A 22870-nucleotide genomic window follows, 5' to 3' on the forward strand; every position below is an offset into this window, starting at 1 on the left:
ATCTTTGTACCGCATACTCGCTTCATCATGTTTGATTGACAGTGGACTGTCGTGGGGGACAAGCGAATGACCAGACAAAAGACCAGGCAGTCTGGCAAGAAAAAAGCTGCAGAAAGTGCAGACCAATTAGAAAAAGTGTGCTGACAGAGAGAAATATTCAAATATATTGCCATACGATATTGATCAGGGGGAAAATACAATATAAAAACACACTTTTTCCCTCTAAAAAACTGATATTTTCTTTTCGCTAATTTCATTTTTTATCCTATGATCCTATTATACCTGTACCAATTAGCATTCAATTGCGGCATGAGTATAAGTCTCGCAATATATTCGTTAGCGAATCAATTTTCCCAGCCTCCGTATAAGTATCAATAAATGCCTTTCATTTCTATAAATATTTATGAAAATTGCTAAAATGATTCATGCTTGAGGAGAGTGCGTGGGCTCGGATGGACGCTGTGGCTGGACCCAGGAAAGAGAAATTTCCATGGTATGGTCGTCAGGAAAGAAACTGCGGAATAAGCCAGAACAATAGCAAGTAATGAGCTCTGCATTCCTACATATATATACTACATGTTTATACTTATGTATATATGTTGTTGGACTTTCTACGCGACATTGTAAAACGATAAATTTCTACAGACAATTATTGTACAGGCGCTGGCGTATCTGAAGCAACAGAGAATTTATATAGATTTTCCACACAGGTTCGTTGGGGTCGGGTGAAGCTGAAATACAACAAAATGATCTGTGTGAAAGTGGGAAGAAGACACAGAAATATTTGCTGTTGTTCTGCAGGTTATATTTATAAAGATTCACCTCAAGAACGGCTGATCATCAACTGGCGGCTGAGAGCTTGCCATCGCAGAGCCAAACATTCATTTTCATTTCTGGCACGCTCGCGAGTGGACGTGCGGACCGATACGCCGATAATAGATATAGCCCAATTCGATATACCTCTATATATACTACATATATAAGCCCATACATATAGAGAGGTGGTAGGATCTATCCATAGATCTGTCACCTGTCGCGTGGTGCGAGAGGTTGCAACCTCTCTGTGAAAATATAGTTCGTAATCGAAGCGCGAGTGTTTTTCTAATCAAAAATCGTTTGAACGTAAAGCCAGTGAAAGGCATTTCTTCAACCCCGAAGGAGAGTGCCGCCAAGGCATGCGAATAAATTTGCAAAAGTTACGAGACACATCCTCAGATTGCAGTGCGAAAACCAAGTGAGTGATGGCTGATGCCTGATGCCAAACCATTCTTGGAGAACCATTCAAATGGAGATGAGCTGAGCGCATTCAATGCCCGTTGATTATGTAAAAAACGAGTGAAAAAGAGTGCAAATGAGAGAGGATGAAGAAAGTGTGAATGATAGAGAACGAAAGCCGTGAAAATGTCACCTGGTTGCCAATAACCATTCGCCCACATTCGTGAAAAGCTGTCAGAATTTATTTTCATATTTCTTCAGTAGCGTTCTTGGCAATTTCTATCTTTTGTAGCCGTTGAAATTTATTAAGTTCGACAAAATAATGTACATATATAGATGGCTATGGCTATATGAGGATCCCCCTGTGTGTGTGCGTGTGTGTTTGTAGTGTAGTGGGCTCATCAAAAAGCATAGCAATAATTTGCCCACACAGATACGAGTAAACACACACACACACACAGGGAGGGACACCACATTGCTCATACGCCGCGTTGTTGCCTTATTTATAGTTCGATTCAATCAGCGACATTTTCAGAGCTTTTCTGATTCTATTTTGCGCTAGCTGTTTGCTGTTTTGTGTTTTGTGTTTGTCTTTTGCGCTCTTTCTCTCTCTTATCATCGATTGTCTTGATTTCTTTTGTTTCACTGTTCCCTCTTTTTCCCCATTTCCCATTTGCTTGTGGCTTCATTTTCACCTTTAATATCTTTGTGTCGCTTTTTTCAGTATACACCATGAATTGTGTACAGCAATCTGCAATTGCATTTCATTTTTCATTTCGAGAGGTAAAAAACAAGAGCAAAAGATGAAATGCCATTTGGCAATGGATTTTTGTTGGTAGCCGAAAAGCAGGCAACGCTTTTTCATTATGCTTTAGTGTGACCACTCACTCGCCTCTTTCATTCCACTCTCTCCTTCGTTGTCATGGCTTCTGAGGAAGTTCAAGGTCGCTGGCCAACTTCCGATTAAACCTGTGGGTTAAATTAGAGAACTACTCTCTCAATTTTCTTGGTAATCTTCTGACAACCAAAACGGAACTTTAATTAAATTATTGACTCAAAATGTATCTGTTTTTGAATTGTGCCTCGGAGAATGGAAGCAGTGTATTACAAGCTTGCAAACGGCCTTCCATTATTGTCTTTAATTGAACACGCCTTCTCCTTTGCTTGGGTGTTAATTAAGCTCATCTCTGGCGCCATGACACCTGCCATATGGGCATTGCTACGATTGTACGCCTATTGTTGCGAATGAAATTTGCGCATTGGTCGCTTGCTCATTAACCTGGACATATTCATGGGTGCATTCAAGGCGCTTATCCGCCACTCTGCACAATGCTTTGAGCACAGCCGCAACTTCATTATGCACTTTCATAGAGCACCCGCTGACAATCCACCGCTGTGCAGTGCGCATCCACACGCATTCATTATCGCATTGACTGTGGCTGCCTTTGTGGCAATATAATTAAGTCGGCACCATGCGGCTTATGCCCATCATATCAATGGGCAGGTACCAAATTATTGGCGAAATGGAACTGATCATTCAGAAGCAGGCCTTTGTTTCTGTTTCGGTTCCTGCACAGCATCGGCCAAGAGCTCAGTCGATTAATCATCAAATTTGGCACTGTCAATCGCTTTAATTCGGTTCCACTTCTCACTCTCTCCTCTCTCTTTTTGGCAGACAGCAGAGCTAACAGCCAAACAGCAGGGCCCCGCCCAAGGGCGCCTCGGATACCGGAAGCCCAGTCGAAGAAGAGGCTAAAGCAGAAACAACGCAGAAAATGTAAGTAATTGTTGATGACCATCGTTCCATTTGAACGGCTCTGAATATTTAAAGTTATCCAAAGAGTAGAAATTTCACTTGATTTCTTCTCCTTTGCAGAAGTTTCGATTGCATCTGTGCTCGGATCTGTCTGCTCCACTTATTTATAGCACGAAAATATTTTGCATTTCTATCTTTGGAATCCCCTCTGCAATCTGCAGCCAGTGAATTCCGGGCTAGCGGGCTTCTATTTTTAGCCAACACATTTCCACTCCCAAAAGGGAGACTGGCAGCGGGAGTCGTGACAAAGTTCCGACCTTGAGAAGCAACATTTGTGCTGTTCAACGAAGGTTTCCCCTGCTCCCGAAAAGGGAGTGCTGGGAAAGTGTCGGGGAAAGTGAAAACTTTTCAATTAGCCAACTCGAGATTAGTAGTATGTGGCACAAGTGGAATGCTGAGTAGAGCATTTTCTCCGACCAATGCTCGCTCCAATTTTCAATGAAGTTTATTTTTAGGGCCTGTTACAGCGAGATACAGAGGCGCACGCAGAAATAGCCCGTTCCGCAGCTATGGGATAGATGGAAAATGCCGGCGTGTGGCCAAATTAATACACGCTCATTTCATGACGTCAACCAGCGGTGTGTACATAGATTCTACGAGTTGGACCAATTGGTATCCGACGGATAAGCAAATAAGTTGGCCGCACTTAGAAATGCTTTCTTCGAGAGAACTTCATCTCCAATCCACAAACCGCAAGCCACACGCACAGAGGCACTCTTACATGTAAAGTATTTGTATCTTCTGTATCTCATTAATGGGCTGCAGCTATAGATATACACAGATACATACACACACGAAGACATGGGGCGATTGCTGCCAAGAATATATATTTTTGCGTTTCTCTGACGATCGCACATTTTGTTTTGCTTCTCTCTCTCATATCGGGATACATGGTCGTCTGCAGATACACAGAGAAAGAGAGAGAAAGTGAGAGCGAGTGAGAGACGATTTGTATATATTTAAAATATTATAGACTGCTCTTGTTTTGCTTGGCTCATGTGCTTGGCAATTTTCACTTGCCTTCAGTCGCTTTTTACATTTCCAATCGAATTCTACGAGGCGCGTTGCCCAACAAAACTTTAACGAAACCAAAAAAAAAAGAAAACAACTTGTATATACTATATATAGATTTATTGAAAGTTAAGCAAATATAAATCAATCGGAAGTCGCGCACACATTTAATGAAAGTGCCCCGGATCGAGAAACGAGGACTCGCAACGATTTTTCAGCGACTGAGTTTTAAGGCTTCGCGCATTGCCAAAAACCAATTGCATTTTATGATTGCCTTCGAGTGCCGCTTTGACAGCACCAGCAGCAACGCTTGCCCAGCAGTTTTCCATTTTCTATTGGTGAGTTATCCTTCTCCGCCTTTTCTTTTTTTTTGTTGGTGGGGTTTTTAGACGAGTTGGCTGTTTGGCTGCGGTTTAGTGTGACCCAAATTTCATCGAATTCATTTCAATTTATTTGTGTTGATTTCAATTTTCAATGTTTTCTGCGTGCTGCTGCTGCTGCTGCTCCTGACGATGGTGATGATGGCTCTGTGTCCGCTGTCACTCGACGCCAAGAGTTTGACCCATTTCTGTGTCTGTGTCAGTTTCAGTTTTTCTTTTGGCAGCGCATTGTGAGCCATGCCAATTTGTTGAGGGTCAAGTGTTTGCCGCATTTCCGTTTCGTGTCTACCGTTTAACGCTTTTCCATTTCCCGTTGACCGTGCGCGCACACACTGCTCACATAACTCGATTTAATTTTAACCCACCCAAGGTTAATGAATCTCTTGCTGTTTTCTCTTGTACCAGCAACTGTGGCCATCAATCTCTCGAGGAAAACAAAGGAAAACAAGTTCATCTATAGACTAATTAGAGGAACTATTCGTTTGGTTTGTCATCCAATGCCACACATTCATTGCGGTCGTCCGCTATCCACTTTCCGCCTAATTTGATGCGTATTAAAAGCATTTTGGAGTTGCACGGAATTTTATCAGATATTTTACACACTTATACGGGCTGCGCTCAGCCACAGACGAGCATCATGGGAGACCTTTCAGCTTTTCAATGCCAGCTGACCTCCCCTCTATTCTGAACTCTTTTCATAGCTGGGGGAACCGCCGAAAAATTTAACTCAGAGCTCGAGTCTGCCAGAGTGCGGCGGGAGAAGAGTTCGCTGGTTGTTTCCATTATGCCGGAGAGCAGAGCTCTGCTCTATTCATTTTAATCCTTTCAGCGGCCATTCACAAATGCAATGGCTAAATTAGTTTTGCCACACATCCCCCCCTCCGCTTCCCTACCCAGCCAGCCGCACAGTATACCCTCTATTCAGGACCCGCTCTGCTGTACGCACAATTTGTGCTAGCGACAAAATTTCTATTCAATTTGATTTTAAGCGCATTTTCCAGTTAATTGCACAGCTTTCGCATATGTCCGTGTGTCGGACGTATGGATACAAGCACAACAATTTTCGTGGCAGAGGCGTGTCACATATATTTTGAACTTTTGGCCGCATTAAATTGATGACTTAAATTTCCGTAGCAACAAACATACAACAATAATGGGAAACAGGCGCACGACAATTAGCAGTGGCTGCCATGGACATGGACATCGACATGGATATGGATATGGGGAAATAGAGAAAGAGATGCTTCCATAATAATACCCCTATCTGGGCACATAGCATACGTATATTTACGAGCAGGAAGTGCGCACTGGTTTGGGCACGACAACCGCGGCGTATGCGCGATGCATATCGCCCATCGCCCCGGCAGTCAGCGCAAAATCGCATTTATATTTATACATTATATGTATACACGAGTATGAGCAGAATTTCTCTGCTGTGCGCTGCCTGCCTCTCTCTCTAAGAAATGTGTGTCATTTTTATTATTAAAATCTCAACGCAAGAGGTGCAGGAAGAGACGTATTAAAAGCAATTGACATGGCTAAAGCGCACTCGAGCTTATGAGGAATTGTAGCTTACGAGAAGGGGAAATCCTTTATTGAAGAGCGATATCATAGGAATGAATTTAAGGGCTTCCTGAGAAAATTGTCCGAAAATAAATATAGAAGAACTTGGTAAATTTCATGCAGAGGTAACAGAAAAAACTCCGCCATGTCCTTCATTCTGGATTTGTCTGCCTTAAAGCTCGAAAAAAATTATAAAGGAGCTTTGAATAAAAAGAGAATAACAAGGGTGCATACATATTTAGCAGTATATGCCCTGAAAAAGGATTTCGGGGCAATGTATTTATTTCATATTTCCTTGTTTATCTTCAAATTTAAAATTAAATGTGTTTTAATTGAAAGGAAATGCAACTGTCTCTCAAGTGTTATATCTATGGCTACCAATTTCAACGAGTGGGTCGTAAGATTCATTATTTGTGGAAAAGTGTATGTGGAGCTTGCATTAGGTTTCCTGCGCGTATTAAACCGGTCGCAACCCGAAACATCAGCAGAATTTCGGTCTCTTGTAAATAAACTTGTCGGAGCCGCTTTTAATGAAGCAGCCATAAGAAGATTTGTGGCTTAGTGTATTTTGGCCGGGCCAAATGAAGCCCGACGACAGGGAGGGGCAAGCTCCGATGGCAGCCCGCGACTTACAATACGACAACGAAATGGTCAATTTATTGTATGACTTTTGGGGGCTGCCACGGCTGTGTTCATTCAAATGCAAGAATTTCCTGCCAATCGGATTTTTGGCGTGGATTTTTTTGGGAGCGAGCTTACCGACTGACAGATGGCCTGACTGTGTGTCTGGCTGACTGACTGACTGACTGTCTTTCTGTCTGTTGTCTTATGATGAGCTTAAGGAGGGAGAGAAAGTGAATTTATAATGATATGAATATCAAATTGACAGCATCTTTGTGGTCTAATCGAATCAGGTCTAATGATTGTCTCTCTTCCTTTATCTTTCTATGTGTGCGTGTGTCTTCGCTTCCTTTTGGGGACACAGTGAGCCATGGAGCAATTTGAGCAGCTGTTGACGTGCTGCGTATGCCTGGACAGGTATCGCATACCGAAGCTGCTGCCATGTCAGCACTCCTTCTGCATGGAGCCCTGCATGGAGGGACTGGTGGACTATGTGCGACGTCAGGTAAGGATATCATCATCATTAATCATCATTCAAATCAGTATACATATGTACATACATACATATGTACTCGTATCTGTGGCAATTTGGTTAATGCCTCGCCGACGTCACACATCACTGTGCGGCCGCTTAACTACAAAATCTCATGAGCAAAATCAGATGAAATGGGAATGAAAACAAAAAGGCGCCCAGCAAGACGCCCCCGAAAATGTTTTTTTGAGTATTTATCGCGTTGCCTGAGGCGCATTTGCGTAGATATCTTGTTGAAAAATTATACATAAAGACACAAAATTATATATACGCTCGTACATACAGATATCCGTGTACTGCGCTACTTATAGTCTCCGCAGATTCGAACGTCTCTGTCTGCGTGTATTTATAAATTCTGTTTTTGGCTCTCAGCCAGCGCCACGCAAATAATTGGTAAGCATTTTCATTGTGCTGGCCCTACTCGGTAAAATACAGACAACCACACACGGATACTCGTACATAGTTAGATAGATAGATAGGTAGAAAGAGAGTTGCAATAACTGTCATGCGAATTGCAAAAGCCGCAAAGAGAGATTGATTTTTGTGGCTGAAGGCTGACAGGAGATGAAGAAACTTCACGAAAAGACGCACTCAAGATGCCTTCACATGAATCAGGACAAATGTGAAAGGTTTTTAAGGTTGCGCACAGCTAGTACAAGAAGATTAAGGCATATCAATTAAAGATAACTAACATCTTAGTGAAATGTTGGGGAAGAGCCAAGTAGCCTTCGATAGCCTTAAGGTAGCTCAAAGGATTCAAAGAATCATTCATTAAATCTGATCTTAAGCTTTGAATTAATGCAATTAATTTTCTACGTGCGAATAAGCAAGACTAATCCAGATAATACCCTCCAATCCTCAGGTGAAATGCCCAGAATGCCGTGCCGAACATCGCATACCCTACAACGGCGTGCAGGCCTTTCCAACGAATGTAACGCTACAGCGCTTCCTGGAGCTGCACATCGAAATCACCGGAGAGCTGCCCGATCCGACATCAGGTAAGGAATGCAAGCAATTAAAATGATTTTACTAGTCTCTGAAAAGCGATAGAGGAGAAGCCTTTGAAGGGTCTCTCGCCTTATTTAATATAAAAGGTCAAATTCCAAACTGCAATTTTCCCCTTTTGCTTCATTCGATTTGAGCAAAAATATTTGTGCAATAAAACAGAATCCTTTGAGTGCAGAAATCAGTAATTAGAAATCAGAAATCAGAAATCCTGGCGGCAGAGGCAAGCAAGGAATGTTATTAATAAAAAAAATGCTGCCATGTAATCGTTTGTGTAACTTTAATTAAATTCCGCTAAAAGGGAAAACAAAAGAAATGGAAAACAATGGGAAAAGCTATGGGTATGCCAGCCGAATGTACGACTATGCTCGTCGAACAAAAATTGCCATTCGCCATAATGTTTGGGTTTCCAATTAAAAAGTCAGAAACTTTCCCCGGCCATCTGACAGCAATTAAAACTAAGCAAAGCCAAATTGATTTTGTTTGAGCAATTTGCATTTTGCCGGTCCACAAATTGCGGATCGGGCTGTCAGCATGACTGTGCGTATCTATCAGAATATATACATATATATTCCAAGTGGCAAGGTTGATAGTTGTCGAAGTGAGTGAAATATGCAAATGCATTGCAACTTCTCAATTGCAATCAGCATTAAGTCGAGTACGAGGCATGGGGCATGGGGCATGGGGTAAGAGCTAATAAGGCAGACAAAGCATTTGGTTTCATTCGTATTTTCTTTTTTTTTTGTTTCTTATTTTTTGGATAAATTTGGTTCTTGGGTATGCAAATGTGTGAAACAAAAGAATTCCTTTTGGCTTTCAGTGCTCCTCGTTTCGTGTTATGGATATGGCAGGGACAACGACTACAACTTTCATGTGGAATTTGTAAATTCACTTTTCCATATGATTACACAGAAAATATACAGAAGCCAAATATTGGCATGCAGCATTCTGGCAGCTCTATGTACATTGTACATGCATACATATCTCTCTATGTATGTGCCCTTCTGTCTGCCCCTCAGTGGCAAGTTATTGTCAGGCCGGCGGATCTGCTGAGGAGTAAGGCGGGGAGTGTTCATCAGGCATTGCCAATGCCAGCAATTGATGCAGAAAAGTTGACGCTGTCGAGCTGAGAGTGCAGCAGTAGCGACATCTTCGCAGTGTTTGCTTTGTTGCCCCACTGAGGCAACTGAGGCGGCTCGTTATTTGCATTGCAACAGTCAAGCCATCGACAACGAGCCAGGACTGCCTTGGCAAAGGATGTGGCACACACACACACACACCCAGAGATAACAAGAGGGAAGGTCTTGCTGGAGCAACGAAACTATAAATACCCTCAATTGTTTTTCCAGTAATAGAATTAAAATCATATCTGAGCGCATGATGAAGAAACACATAAAAGTGTCCCTTGTGAGCTTTGCATGGAGACAGTAGTTTATATTTCACTCATCTGATAGCCATAGTGGCCAGTAGTTGAGAAATTTTGCCTGATCTATGCACATAGCGAGTGCCTTCGAATTAAATATAGGATGCTCGAAGTAGATAAGCGATTCCTCCCAAAACTTACTCTCAAAACTTTATATTGATAAACGGTCAGAGATACCCAATTTACTTTTCTGTGTTAGTAGATCCTACTAATCCATAATCCCTTCTTCTCTGGAGTATGGAGAGTAAGTAGTCTCCTCCTTGAGAAGTGTATAATGTACACAAACATCCATAACAGGCGCTTAGGTGCAGTTGATTTCTTGCTCTTGAAATCGCATTAGTGAATGCAACAGACATCCAGCCCGGAGTCTGTTTCGGCCCTGCCCCCCTACAGCATGGCAGACACGGAATGTGGAAGGAATTTGTTGCCAAGAGTGCAAATTGATGAGCTGCTGGCATGGCTGGCATTTTATTGTTCAACTCAAGGGAGCCAGGCAGGAAGTCATTTGGGGCCCCATTTGGAAGCGTATTTTGGGAGGACTGCTACAAACGGAAGACAGATAGGGGGAGGAAAAAGCTGATTAATAATTGTGTGTCTCTCCTTTCGTAGGTCAAATCATGGAACGTTGTGGCGTCTGCTCGGAGAAGGCCTATCTGTCTCATTGTGCGCACTGCGAGAAGAAGATTTGCGAGGACTGCAAGAGCGCCCACATGGACATACTCCGCCGTGAGATAACGCGCTTCAACTCACAGGTGAGTCCGGACCTGATCTTTCAATTGGCTTTTGCTTACGCACCTCATACCCTCTTCAGATCCGCCGCAGCTTGCATCGACTGCAGGACTCCCTAGCCATCATCGAGAAGAACACCATGAGTCTGCAGACGAACGCGATCAGTGTGACGGAGGAGATCGACGAGATCTACCATCGTATTACCAAGGCTATCAAGGATCGCTCCGACCAACTAAAGGGCGAGATCGACCGCTACTTGGCCGTGGAGCTGCGCAACCTCACAACACTCAAGGAGAATCTCGACCTGGAGATCACCAACATCGGCAGCAACTGTGACATTGTCGACAAGTACATGAACGAAACAGTCGAGTGGGACGACTGCGAGCTTATGGACACCAAGGAGATCTTCCTGAAGACCGTCGAGTTCCTGCGGCACTTCGAGTACGAGAACAACGACTACAGTCGCCGTGTGCGATTCCTCGTCTCCATCGATCCCAACCAGCTGGTGATGAACCTGGCCACCTTTGGCGACCTCAACATCGCGCCACACTCGACGCCGGGCGGCTCGGTGAGCAGCTCGCACCTCGCCCCTCCCAGCGGCCTCCAGCCCGGACTAATGCGCTCCAAGAGCGACCACCGCCTGGCCACCCAGTTCCGGCAGCAGGAGGAGCGTGGTGGCTACAACGACGAGCCCGTCCTTGGCGGCCGGAAGTTCGGAGAGCGTCCCCAGCGCAGTGCCACCAACAGCGATCGCTATGGCGAGAGCAGCCGCTACGGCCGCTCGGACTATGACTACGAGAACGATTACGAGAACGAGCCCACTTCCGGACGGACAGGCAAGTCCTCGCGCTTCCGGTCACGCTTTGTTCGCTCGCACCAGAACGACGACTCGGACACCGAGCAGCAGCAGCAGCAGCGTCAGCAGGAGCTGAAGGAGCGCAAGGACCGCGTCCTCGACAGCGAGGATGTGTCGCGTGGCCAGCTGAGTGGTATCATTCGCCTCAGCGACTGCTCCCGCGTCGTTCAGCGGCTGGCCGACATTGGCAAGGAGAAGAAGTCGGACAAGAAGTCGGACGCAGCCTCCGCGGCCCAGGCCGCCGTCCAGGCAGCCATCCAGACCCAGAAGGCGGCCATGCAGCGCCAACAGCAGAAGAGCCAACAACCAGCGGCAGCAGTTGACGAGGACGAACTGGCGCGCCAGAAACGCAAGAGTGCTGCTTCCTCTGGAGCAGCCACCTCGGCGGCCACCAGTGAGGCTGGCCAGGATCAGCGACCCAACAGCGAGCGGGTGGCGACCCTCAAGGGTCCCCGCGGTGGCGAGGACAGCGACGGCAGTGGCTCCAATCAGGCGTCATCTCCAGTGCGTACAGCGACAGCAGCGACGCGAGCCGAGGTAAGTGTGAATGAGGCAAATACAGAAGAAGAAGGCGTGGCCAGTGGCAGTGACAGCGAGGTAGACGAGGAGAATGAGGAACAGGGGGCAGAAGAGGAAGATCAGCAGCAGCAGGCAGAGGTAGAGGAAGTCGAAAACGACTCCGAAGATTCATCGGAATATGAAGAAGTAACAGTCACCGAAAGCAGCGATGAAGAAGAGGATGTGGTGGTCGAGGCCGTACCTGAGGGAGAGCCCCAGGAGGTGCCAGTGATCAATGTCCTGCCTCCAGAGGGAGAGCTGTCCAGCAAAGTTCACGAAAGTCCTGCCGCGATCATAAGTCATCCAAATGAAGTTCAGACAGAGAAACCAGAAGAGGATTTAACATCCAATCAGAGTGAGGAAGATGACGAAGAAGAGTACACAGAAGAGGAGATAGAAGTGACCGATGACGAGGAAGAAGATGAGGATGAGGATCAGGAAGAAGAAGAGACATGATAATCGCTATAAAATCTCGCTGTCACTGTTTTTCCGGCACAGTATTTCCCCTGTTTGCATATCCCCCAATGAAAAAAAGAAAATTTAAAAGAATTAATTACGTATACGCCATGTGTGCTTCGTTCTTTATTTGTGCTCCATCGTTCACACTTCCCCTCCGCTCCGTAAGTGTTTGTCGAACCGTTCGAAACAGAGAGGGCAAACTTAAACTTGCCGTTAACCGTTAACTGTTATCGTTACTCTTACTGTTAATCTTACCATTTCCTTTAACAAAACATTTCCCTGGGTATTTTCCTTTCCGTTCCGTTCCTCTCTTTTCTGTTTTATTTTACTTTATGTTTTGTTCATACATATTTCGTTTGTTTGGTTTTTGTTTAAGTGTATTTTAAGTTGTGGTGTTCATTTATTTACATTTATTTCATTGTTTTCCCCATTTTCCGTTGTACTTGTTTTCCATTTCCCCCATTTTAATGTCTCGTGAGCGCCTTTCACTTAATGCTGTTTTGGGTCAGAACCTTTTGCTTGAAAGTCCCCATGAATATCCGGGCAGAAAGTTTCGGCCCAAAACTTCGGACATCAGAAATCGTCAATTGTACAATATTGTAGACATTCATCACTATATGTATATGTGTGCATATATGTATGTATGTATCGTATATGTATACTCGTATATAGAAATATATATATTTTTTTATTTTAGTAGTTTAACATCTATTACCTTATCGTTAGTTAGAGACTGGCAGCGGTTACAACGAATAAAACAACTAAATCAATTTACAAAATTTTCGTTTTGGATGTAACAAATATTTTCCTACAATTCTGTTTCTCTCGCACACCCTACTTCTCTATCTCTTTCTCTGTTTGTTTTCTCTTCTTTTTGCAAGTGTACAAGCGATGTGGTAGTGATGCTAATTTGCTTAAATCTTACTAAATAAATTTGGTCATTGCTGTCGAGTTGCATAAACCACAGACCCAAATCAACCAAAGCGACATTTCTTCCTGTCTTTCTTTCTCACCCCCTCTGTCTCTCTCTCGCGTTGTTACCAGTGCCTCTCTGTCATTATTCTGAATATTTATTCTTTGTTTCATTCCTTTTTTGCGTTGCTATATCGTTGTTTTTCAATTTCTGATGTCCGCTGTAAATATTTCTGTTGTACATGTCTTTCTATCTTTTTTCTGTTTTTTTTTCTATCCTCTTAACACCCGCATCCTCTGCTGTACCCTCATTCATTCACCCATTCATTGACACATTGTTGCGTTGGCCCCACCCGAAACGCCCACAAAATGCCAACCCTGAGTTGGGGTTCAATGGCGAAAAATTCACAATCATGCTACTGTCAGCGATGCGGCTGCTTCCGTCAGTTTAACAATGTTTCCAGCTCTCTATATGTATGAGTGTGAGTATGGGAGTATCTGTGTGAGAGGACGGGTACGTGTGTGTGAGCTATAAAGGGACATATGCACAGTAGCTGCATATTTGTCTGGTTTTTGGCATTTACCGAAAGAAATAGGATAAGGTTGTTCGATCAATTAGGAAAACATCAAAGGGAAATGACAAAACGAGTCAATGATGAGTGAGCGACGGAGTTATGAAGGGCATTGGACATTGTTAGATGATAATTGAGGGAAAAGTAATATCGAATGTTGCATTGAGAATGGAATTAATTTTGCCTGCCATTCCCTCATTCCTCCACTGCCCGCACTCCCGCCTAACCATCCCTATTCGCATCCAGTCACACGCATATTCCCATCATCTTCATGTTCATCATATGCCTCAACGTCATGTTTCTCTCTCTCTCTGTCTGCATCTGAATTGCGTTCGTTGCTTGACCCTTTCGACTAACAGACAGCCAGCGCCACAGACTCTGATGCAACTCCCACTCCTCCTACCACCCAACAGTCGAAACCGCCCGTCTCGGCCCAAGTTGCGGCCGTGAAGAAGACCCAGAGATCGGGCAGCAGTGACAGCAGTGCCTCCACCGAAAGCTCTGCCAGCTCTGGGGCAGCAGCCACAGCTGCAGCAGCAGCGACAGCCTCAGCGGCTCCCAGCAGCAGCAGTCAGCAGAAGGCGCCCAGCACGGCGCGTCATTCGAGTGCCCGAGACTCGGTAGCCACCACCGCAGTGCCGGAGAAGAAGCCTTTCGTTAGCCGCTTCCTGCCGCAGCACAGCACCCCGGCCACCGCTAATGGTACGGCGGACAAGAAGAAGGCCGAATCCAGCTCGAGCAGCGAGGAGGAGACCAGCTCGGAGTCCGAGTCAGAGTCGGAGCCGGAGACCAAGCCCAAGGCCAGTGCGACCAGCAGCAGCAACAGTGCCAGCAAGTCCACGCCCAGCAGCGCCTCCAGCTCGACAACGGCGGCCACCGGCAGCTCCACCAGCGGCAGCTCCTACCGTGATCGCCTGGAAGCCCGGCGTGCTTCCCGCGACGACAGTGCGCTAGCGGCGGCATCGCGCAGTACTTATGCCACGCCCTCGAGCAGCGGCTATGGCAGCGGGAGCAGCAGCACCGCCCGCACACGCACCGTGCCCGCGCCACATCATGCGGGAGAGAGCGAGGACCGTTATGGCAGCAGCAGCGGCACTGGCAGCAGGTATTTCCTTCCCGGGGGCCACAGTTCCGCCATTTTGTAGTTTCTATAACTGGACTAATTTGCATGGCTAATGAGGACACAAACACGATACACACACTCACACTCTTGAATCTAGACGCTTATATGCTACTGATGATACAAAGATACACGCTCCGCACAGATACATATCTGATGAGCACGGAATAAACATGCATAGATTGTGTGTCAAGTATCGCTGTTGATGTTCGGTCGGTAATTTGTTTTACTGTTTTTTTGTGGGTCAAAACTAATTGAATTACACTTAACCAAACTGCCTGCAATTAATTTTTGTTGCAATAATTTAAATTTGAAATAGATCTATATACTCGCACAGATTGGCTTTAATTGAAATGCATAATGGATTTCATGTTGGTTTTGGTTTGCGATACATTGCCCTGAAAAGTAGGCAACACGTTTTGTGTTCCGAAGTCCCCGAGTTTCCCCGAGCTTCCCCATGTTGAACGCCTTTTAATGTGTGCTTATTTCGACTCTCTTTTGTATCTGTTCTCTGCTCCCGCCGCTGCAGCTTTGTACAATTGCTCCGTGCTGGCGCTAACCTGGTATTGGCCATTTTGTTGCTCATACGACTCGTGTGGCGTCTAATTGTCAAGTTCATAACCTTCACATAAGCCAAAGAAAGAAACCAAAGACATACACCCAACCCCAGATAGGTAAACACACACACACACTCTACACATTTCTATCACTCTCTCTTTGTGTTCTCTCTCTCTCTCTGTGTTGATCTTTGCAGTGCACTGCCCTTTAGCATACCGTACATAAGCAGACCCAACCGGGCCCGCTACCGAAAGCGTCTTGCCGATGTCTAGCCAGATATACAGACATATACACATATACAAATACATATGTGAAATTCTATTCAATTCATAGTTCAATTACTTGTTAACCCTAACGACAGTTGAGTTTGGCCCACGGCTCCCCACTAACCGACTAAAGAACTTCCGAATCAATCGAAACACTAATCCATTAGTGATAAGAACTATTGATTAAATATTTAAATATTTCAACGAAAGCAAAAAAAAAAACCTGTGCAAGCTTCCTCTTTCATAGCATATTTTTGAGTACTTGGAGCTGCTACAGAAGTCTCCTCCTTCCAGAGGAGGATGATGATGATGTTGACGATGATGTTGCTTTCAAAGAGCCACTCAAAGGGCTGGAAATTAACTTTACTTCACCGTTTGTCTGTCTCCCTTTGTCCGTCAGTCCGCCTGTCTGTCAATACCCTTTTCAAAGGGATCAATGCGGCCCACTCAAGGCCTGAATGCCTTTGTGCTTGGGCGACACAAACTTCTTTAATTTTACTTTTGCACGACAACAAATATTGAACCCTTTCGGCGCCCCTGCACCCCTTTTCCTAGCCTGCAACAAATCTTGCGTAATGTAATTACAGCGGACGCTACCTTCTCTCACCTCTCTGGAACAATACTAATTGCTATCTGCTATCAGTCTGTTTGCTGGCATCCATCCGTCTGTTTTCCATCCTTACTGAATTTCCCATTCAGTACGGCGAGCACTCGTATTTATTTATGCTATTTGTATGATATTTCGAAAGTGAGGATGAATGAATGGATGGACTCTGACTGCGCTGCACTGGCCGAGATGGGGATTTCAGACTGCATATATTTCGGCTTCAATGAGGAACTGAAGGCGAATCTTTGGCGTTTGTCCGTTTTCTGTAGGGAACAGGAACCCTCTGTCTTGAGAGACTGTGATTCTCCGTTTTTCTTGGTCTGTTTTCTTTGTAACTTTGTTGGAGTTTCTGTTCGGAAGAGTTCCACAGGGAGGCATTTATGCTTAGTAGGTAGCTAATGGTCGATGCCGTCGACTGTAACACTTCCGCTTGTTTAAGCTTTGCTTTTTTCTTTTTGACAATTAAGCAGTGCAAATAGATGGTGCAACGCCTGGCTTTACCTCCTGCAATGGCAGGGGAAAAGCGAGAAATGACCACAATTTCTCCCACCACTCTTCCTCCCGCCTACGCTCCTGTGCTCTCAACTTTTTCAATCTCGTTGTATTTGTGTTACTCACTTTAGCATGTAAGCGTTCAATTCATGTGTTTTTTTCCGTGTATATTTTTGTTTTTGTATGAGTAATCGTACATGTTGTAGCTGTTGTCGATGTTGCCTTGCCCCTTCTTTCCGTAGGACCTAACCCTCCCAACCCCATGCCAATACACTGACATACACACACACACACACACACCCATACACACACGACGAACCCACCAGGTGAACGCCAATTGGCGCCATAATTTCTTGTACTTAACCAAACTTTTCGCAACTACTTTGCTGAACTTTCGATAATGTGAAATGTGAATTTAATTAGAAACTTTTCTGCCGAAACCTTGTTGCTTTGTTTTTTTTCGTCCACGCTGTGTATTTTAATTGAATTTTGTTGCCTAATAAATGAGACACACAGACACACACAGAAACAGCGTGAAGGACTTAAGCTAGTCGAAAGTTAGTTAATTAAGCGGTCGCGGATTTTCCACAGGCAGTTGGAATGGGGTTGGGATGGGATGGGATTAGAGCAACACCAGGTACAGGAGATACAAGGCAATGACAAAGAAAATTAAAAAAATACACACATCCACAGCTATAGCTACAGCAAAGTAAAGAAAAAAAAAACAAAAACAAACACATAACCAAAGAGCAAAACAAAAGCATATCAAATCCAAATCCAAATCCAAGCCCAACCAAAACCAAAACAAAACCAAAAACCAAACCGAACCGAATCAACATTTTTGCAGCTACACAAGCCGCTTTCTAAACAAGAGCAAGAGCAGCGCCATTGTAACGCAACCCTCGCTATCCACGCCCACCGCCTCCTTCGACGAGGACGCCAACGGAACGGGCGACGACTCGGACAGTCGCTACGGGACAGGCCGCTCCCGTTACCTGGCCATGAAGGAGCGCCGCACCCGGCTGGCGCGCAGTCGCTCCTCGCATCAGTTTGGCAACGAGGACGACGATCTGGATGAGCCGGTATCCCCCACCACGGTCTCGCCATCCGCTTACTTGGCTTCAAGGTGCGCACACCAAAAAGAATAATCAATTAAAAAAGATAACAGAAATCTATCGATAAAAGCTATACCAGAACTTTCAGAACACCCACAAAATTTTGTAAATACATAGATGGAAATCTCAGTAATCAGATGTATATACATATCTCTCGCTATATACATATATACATAGTATCTCTAATATGTCGTGCGCTGGGCGCTTTCATTGTGCGTGTGCTGTCCCGAGGAATCGTTTTATATGATTTTCCTTGTTCCTTTTAATTTCTTTTTAATTTATTTGACGTGAGTTTTATTTTTTCGTTGAGTTCCTGTGCGTGCTACGTCCGAAGTTTCGTTCTCGTTAATGTTGCACTCTACACTAATTCAACTTTTTAAATTGACCTTTTTTATAATGGTTTAATTTAATTTTTTTTTCCGTAATATTTTGTTTTGTTTTTTTATTGGTAAGAGAAGAAAAACAAAATTATGCGGGTTTTGAAATTAACCGAAATTAACTGGAAATGCACAAAATTTCCCAACTACAACAACTGCCCACTTCTCTTTCTATCTCTCTTTGTACATAAGCAGCACCACACCGCCAATTCTCATGCAGTTCCATAGTTCCACAGTTCCACAGTTCCATCTAGATCCGTAGAACGCCTCATCCATCAGAACAGCACAAATCAGCCATAGAACTCCACCTTTCTTAGCTCCTCAGCCCCCAAGCCTCCGCTCTGTGGATCACTAATGAAATTGTTGCCTTGCAGATACAGCGGCTATGGTAGCAGCGACCTGTCCAGGAGCCGATCTTCGCACGCCTTAAAGTCGCGCGACAATTCGCCCATCACCGATCGCAGTGCGGGATCCTCTCGTGCTGGAGCGCTGGGCAGCAACTCCACGGACAATAAGGACGGGGAGGCCCTCAGCTCGTGGGCGCGCTATCTCAAGAACAAGTACGGGAACAAGAGTAGCAAGGACACGCCCAGTAGCAGTGCCGGAAGTGCACGCGACTCGCATGCCACCAGCTCCACGGCGGCATCGTCATCGCATGCGCACGGCATTGGGAGCAGCGGCAGCGGCCGCAGCACCGCCAGCGAGGTGTCGAGACGCCTCAGCCTAGGCCTACCGCTACGGCAGGCCAACGAGCTGGCCTCCTCCGACGACGATGGGTCAAAAAACGGGCTAGGCTCCCCTACGTCCCCTACGGTAGCAGCAGCAGTGGCAGCAGCCGGTATAACCGGAGTGGCAGGTACTATCCCTAAGCAGGTGTATCTGCGCAAGCGCCAGCAGCTGTTCCAGTTGGGGGGCCGGGGGAGCGAGCCCGGATCCTTTACGTGGCCGCGCGGCCTGGCCGTCGGTCCCGACAATAGCATCGTCGTTGCGGACTCCAGCAACCATCGCGTCCAGGTCTTTGACTCCAATGGCATCTTCGTCAAGGAGTTCGGAGAGTATGGCAACGGCGAGGGAGAATTCGATTGCCTGGCCGGCGTGGCCGTCAATCGAATCGGCCAATACATCATTGCCGATAGGTAAGTGGCCTCCAAGGCCTCTACAACGTAGGGCTTAGAGTACAGCGAGTCCGAACGTCTGGTCATTTGGTCATTCTGCAGTTGAATTAAGTCGAGACAAAAGGCGCATGATTAATTCTCGGACTTAGACCCGCCTCTAATTGGCACGGCTAAGCGCATAATAGCCGCGTTAATGAGAAACATGTGCCAGTGCTCCTACTTCAGCACATGCATACTCGTATTATAGCTCTGCTCCAGCCTTTTCATATGGCCAATCTAGATAGCAATCCCAGTTCCAGCCTCCATCTGCCGCTGTCATTGTTTGACGCAAAATCTCGTTAAGCACACAGGGGGCGGGCAGGGAGATGAAGACCGCGTGCAGGGACCTGGTGGCAGGGACTCATTGTGTGAGTCAACTTTGATTTTGCACGTTAAGCGGCTTAGACTTAAGCCCGACACTGAACACCCCACTCCGAATGCCAGGTTCAATGTCGCACCGCCTCGCAATAGCTTTGGTCCGCCCCCCAAATGTACTTTCCGGATAATGAGAGCTCTCTCGACTTTCCTTTTTTTCCCGTAATTAACATGGGAATATGCGTTCGCTGGCCATTTGAACCACCCGCCCATTAATCCACTTCTTTACTACTCTTTACTTCCAGATACAATCACCGCATACAAGTGCTCGATCCGCAAGGACGGTTCCTGCGCGCATTTGGTTCGCAGGGGACCGCAGATGGCAAATTCAATTATCCTTGGGGAGTAACAACCGATGCACTCGGCTTCATTTACGTGTGCGATAAGGAAAACCACAGAGTGCAGGTGAGGCCTCATCCACCATCTCGATTTGCATGCAAATATTTATATTCCTCTGGTGAGGTCGAGAGGCGAAGCCTTGCCCAATTTGTCACACTTGAGCTGGTACAGAGCCTCTTCGTGACCATATACTCCTCCTCCTCCTCCACAATTTTCATGAGCTTAACTGCAATGGACGAGTTTTTGTGTACTTTTTACTGGCATCACACCAGGCTCATGTCCTGGTCTCTGGTACTGGTCCTGGCCCATGCTGCCTCGTCCAATCCTCTGGCTGTCCTCTTGCGAATCCTTTTTCCATTTCAATTTGCCAACTTTTATCGAATACTCGAATTCGCATTCGTCAGGTTTTCCAATCCGATGGTTCCTTCGTTGGCAAATTTGGTTCCTGCGGCCGTGGTGAAGGACAACTTGAGCATCCGCATTATATAGCCGTATCGAATACGAATCGTGTGATTGTTTCCGATTCGAATAACCACAGGATTCAGGTAAGCCAATACCCCTCGTAGCCATCCGCAATCACATGCCTCCTGCAACCAACTTCATGGCTGTCTGGCCATGTGAACAATTTTAATTAAAATATGCTCGCAGTCGAGATTCATTCGAATTTATTTGACCTTCTTTCTCCGTCTTCGGCTTGTCCGACCCTCCTGGTATATTATCTACTGTCTACTGTCACCTCTTCCTCCTTTGCCAATCGCATCCGGATCCGCATCCCCATCCACACACACACACACACACACACACAGATTTTCGATGTGAACGGCAAGGTGCTGTCCACGGTGGGCGGCGAGGGCTCTGACGACGGTCAATTCAAGTTTCCACGGTGAGTAAATCGAATTACAATTTTTAATTGACAAAGCGGTAACTTTGGTTTGTGTTCTGAACCTCTTCTGCAGCGGAGTGGCCGTGGACGACCAGGGCTATATATTTGTGGCCGATTCGGGCAACAATCGCATACAGATCTTCAATCCGGATGGCAGCTTCCTGAAGACCTTCGGCTCCTGGGGCTCCGGCGACTCGGAGTTCAAAGGACTCGAGGGCGTGGCCATCATGTCGAATGGCAACATCTTGGTCTGCGATCGCGAGAATCATCGTGTCCAAGTCTTCTAATAGGCCATGGCCACAACCGTCCTTTGCATTATCTCCCTTTAATTTCGTTTTTAATTTTTGTTTAAGTTTCACAATGAATTTATCATTTCTTTCGAGTGCCAAATAATTTAATGTCTTTATTTCTATGCATAGAAATGTTGTCAATTAACTAAAAAGCAATTAGTAAAAGAAAACCGAAATACTTTTTGTTAAATTAGAGCGAAAAAGATAAATCTTTGAATAAAAAAGCTAAAACTCGTCAGAGTTTGAGTGAAAAGACCTCGCATTTTCCTTCTTCAACTTCCAGTCCGGTCCATCCCGTCCATCGCCTCTATCATTCCCTTTGAATGGGAACCCAACTGTTTATTACTGCATTCAAGTATTGCCTAATTGAGATTTATCTGTGTGCAGACCAACAATTTCCGAATTTGCTGCCGCCTACTCCCCCCTCTGGAGGCCCCGGCACTTTATTAAATTAAGATGTTCTTTGCCAGCAAATTGGAAACTTTTTTGGAAGCTTTTTCGCATAAACTATTTGCCACCCGCTCACAGCTGTGTGTGGCGTGTGTTCCGGCAACTGCGTTGTGGCAGCAACTGTGGCAGCTACTGTTACAGGATTTATATGTTGCCGCATAAATTTGTTTGCTAGCAAATGTTGCGCATACGCCATGTATGTACTACACATACTCCAACTGAAATGTGCGCACGCTAAAAAAAACTAAGAAGCAAAAGGAAATCCTCTAAGACAACTTTGGGCGGTCCTAATACTCTTTACGTACTATAAAATATTCATTCGAACTTCGTTTTGCTGAGGTAAAGACTGACTGGAGCATCCTTTCCCTTCGATGTTTGACTGATACAATATCTAGCTGATATACCCCGACCTACCTTATTCATCGTCTCCTTCTATCGCATTCGCACTTTGCTCATACAAATTACGCAGAATGTTGCCAGCGTAAGTGGGGTTTATGTGATTAAAATGCATGTGAGTTGCGAGGGGTCTGGGCTTGGGCCTGGGCCTGGGTGATTGTGAGTGTGGGACTCGTTTGAGCTGCTATGAAAGTTTATGGCTTACTTACAATATCTACCCCTAATTCTGAATCAGCTCGTTCATCCTTACCCCTGCCAGCGTGTATAATAAAATTCTTTGATTTGCAACAATGTGCAATTAACCTTTGATTGACTAGAAGTAAATTCGATGAGGCGAAATGCATAACCTCTACCATCCAACCAAATGCCTAACCCTCGCGCGGCAATTACCTTTGTAATGCGACAGTTTTGCCTTTCAATTAGAGGTCAATGAATGTGGCAAGGAATTGCAACATTTTAATCAACTTTACGCTTCATTGGAACATGGATTCGCAACATTTAACCGCGAGTTTGTGCGTGCGTGTGTGTTCACATGTGTGTGCTTTGCATGCAGAATTTAAGGCATAGCAACCATTTTTTAAAGTAGCCCCATATATTCTCTCCTTCCTGTATGTATGCTCAGTACTGCCAAAGTTCAGGGGTATATTGTATTCTTGCAAATGTATGAGACATTTTCCTTCTATAATGTATATGCATATATATTCTTAATCATCTCTATGGACCCCTGAATCACGAATCTTTCACCTTCGAGGGTATCAAAAAGGACGTCCCATCCAGCTAGCCTTCCTTTCATGTT

General features: G+C 45.3%; 1 protein-coding gene across 10 annotated transcripts; it reads left to right on the forward strand.

Moving 5' to 3' along the window:
• The first annotated feature begins 853 nt into the window (after window positions 1-853).
• tn (tripartite motif containing protein thin) lies at window positions 854-21418 on the forward strand. 10 transcript variants are annotated; one of them, XM_015184095.2, is made up of 13 exons: window positions 854-1234; window positions 2891-2992; window positions 6971-7111; window positions 8001-8136; window positions 10176-10318; window positions 10378-12108; window positions 14066-14757; window positions 17543-17821; window positions 18562-19323; window positions 19962-20121; window positions 20460-20600; window positions 20862-20938; window positions 21012-21418. In XM_015184095.2, exons 3-13 carry the CDS (start codon window positions 6977-6979, stop codon window positions 21223-21225), a joined length of 4470 nt encoding a protein of 1489 aa, XP_015039581.2. In that variant the 5' UTR covers window positions 854-1234; window positions 2891-2992; window positions 6971-6976; the 3' UTR covers window positions 21226-21418. The 10 variants fall into 10 exon arrangements, with proteins under 10 accessions (XP_015039581.2, XP_033233753.1, XP_015039580.2 ...); XM_015184099.2 differs by having other exon boundaries at window positions 856-1234; window positions 10378-11688; window positions 14012-14757; XM_001360650.4 differs by having other exon boundaries at window positions 858-1234; window positions 10378-11688.
• Window positions 21419-22870: the final 1452 nt, after the last annotated feature.

This window comes from Drosophila pseudoobscura, chromosome 3 (assembly GCF_009870125.1).
Source record: "Drosophila pseudoobscura strain MV-25-SWS-2005 chromosome 3, UCI_Dpse_MV25, whole genome shotgun sequence".
Classification (NCBI taxonomy): domain Eukaryota; kingdom Metazoa; phylum Arthropoda; class Insecta; order Diptera; family Drosophilidae; genus Drosophila; species Drosophila pseudoobscura.

Excerpts from the sequence above, each read along its gene's own strand:
- tn (XM_015184095.2), top strand. The coding sequence starts at position 6,977 with ATGGAGCAATTTGAGCAGCTGTTGACGTGCTGCGTATGCCTGGACAGG. Across the intron at positions 7,112-8,000 it reads TGGACTATGTGCGACGTCAG|GTGAAATGCCCAGAATGCCG; the intron begins GTAAGGATATCA and ends TCCAATCCTCAG. Across the intron at positions 20,122-20,459 it reads AGGAAAACCACAGAGTGCAG|GTTTTCCAATCCGATGGTTC; the intron begins GTGAGGCCTCAT and ends CGCATTCGTCAG.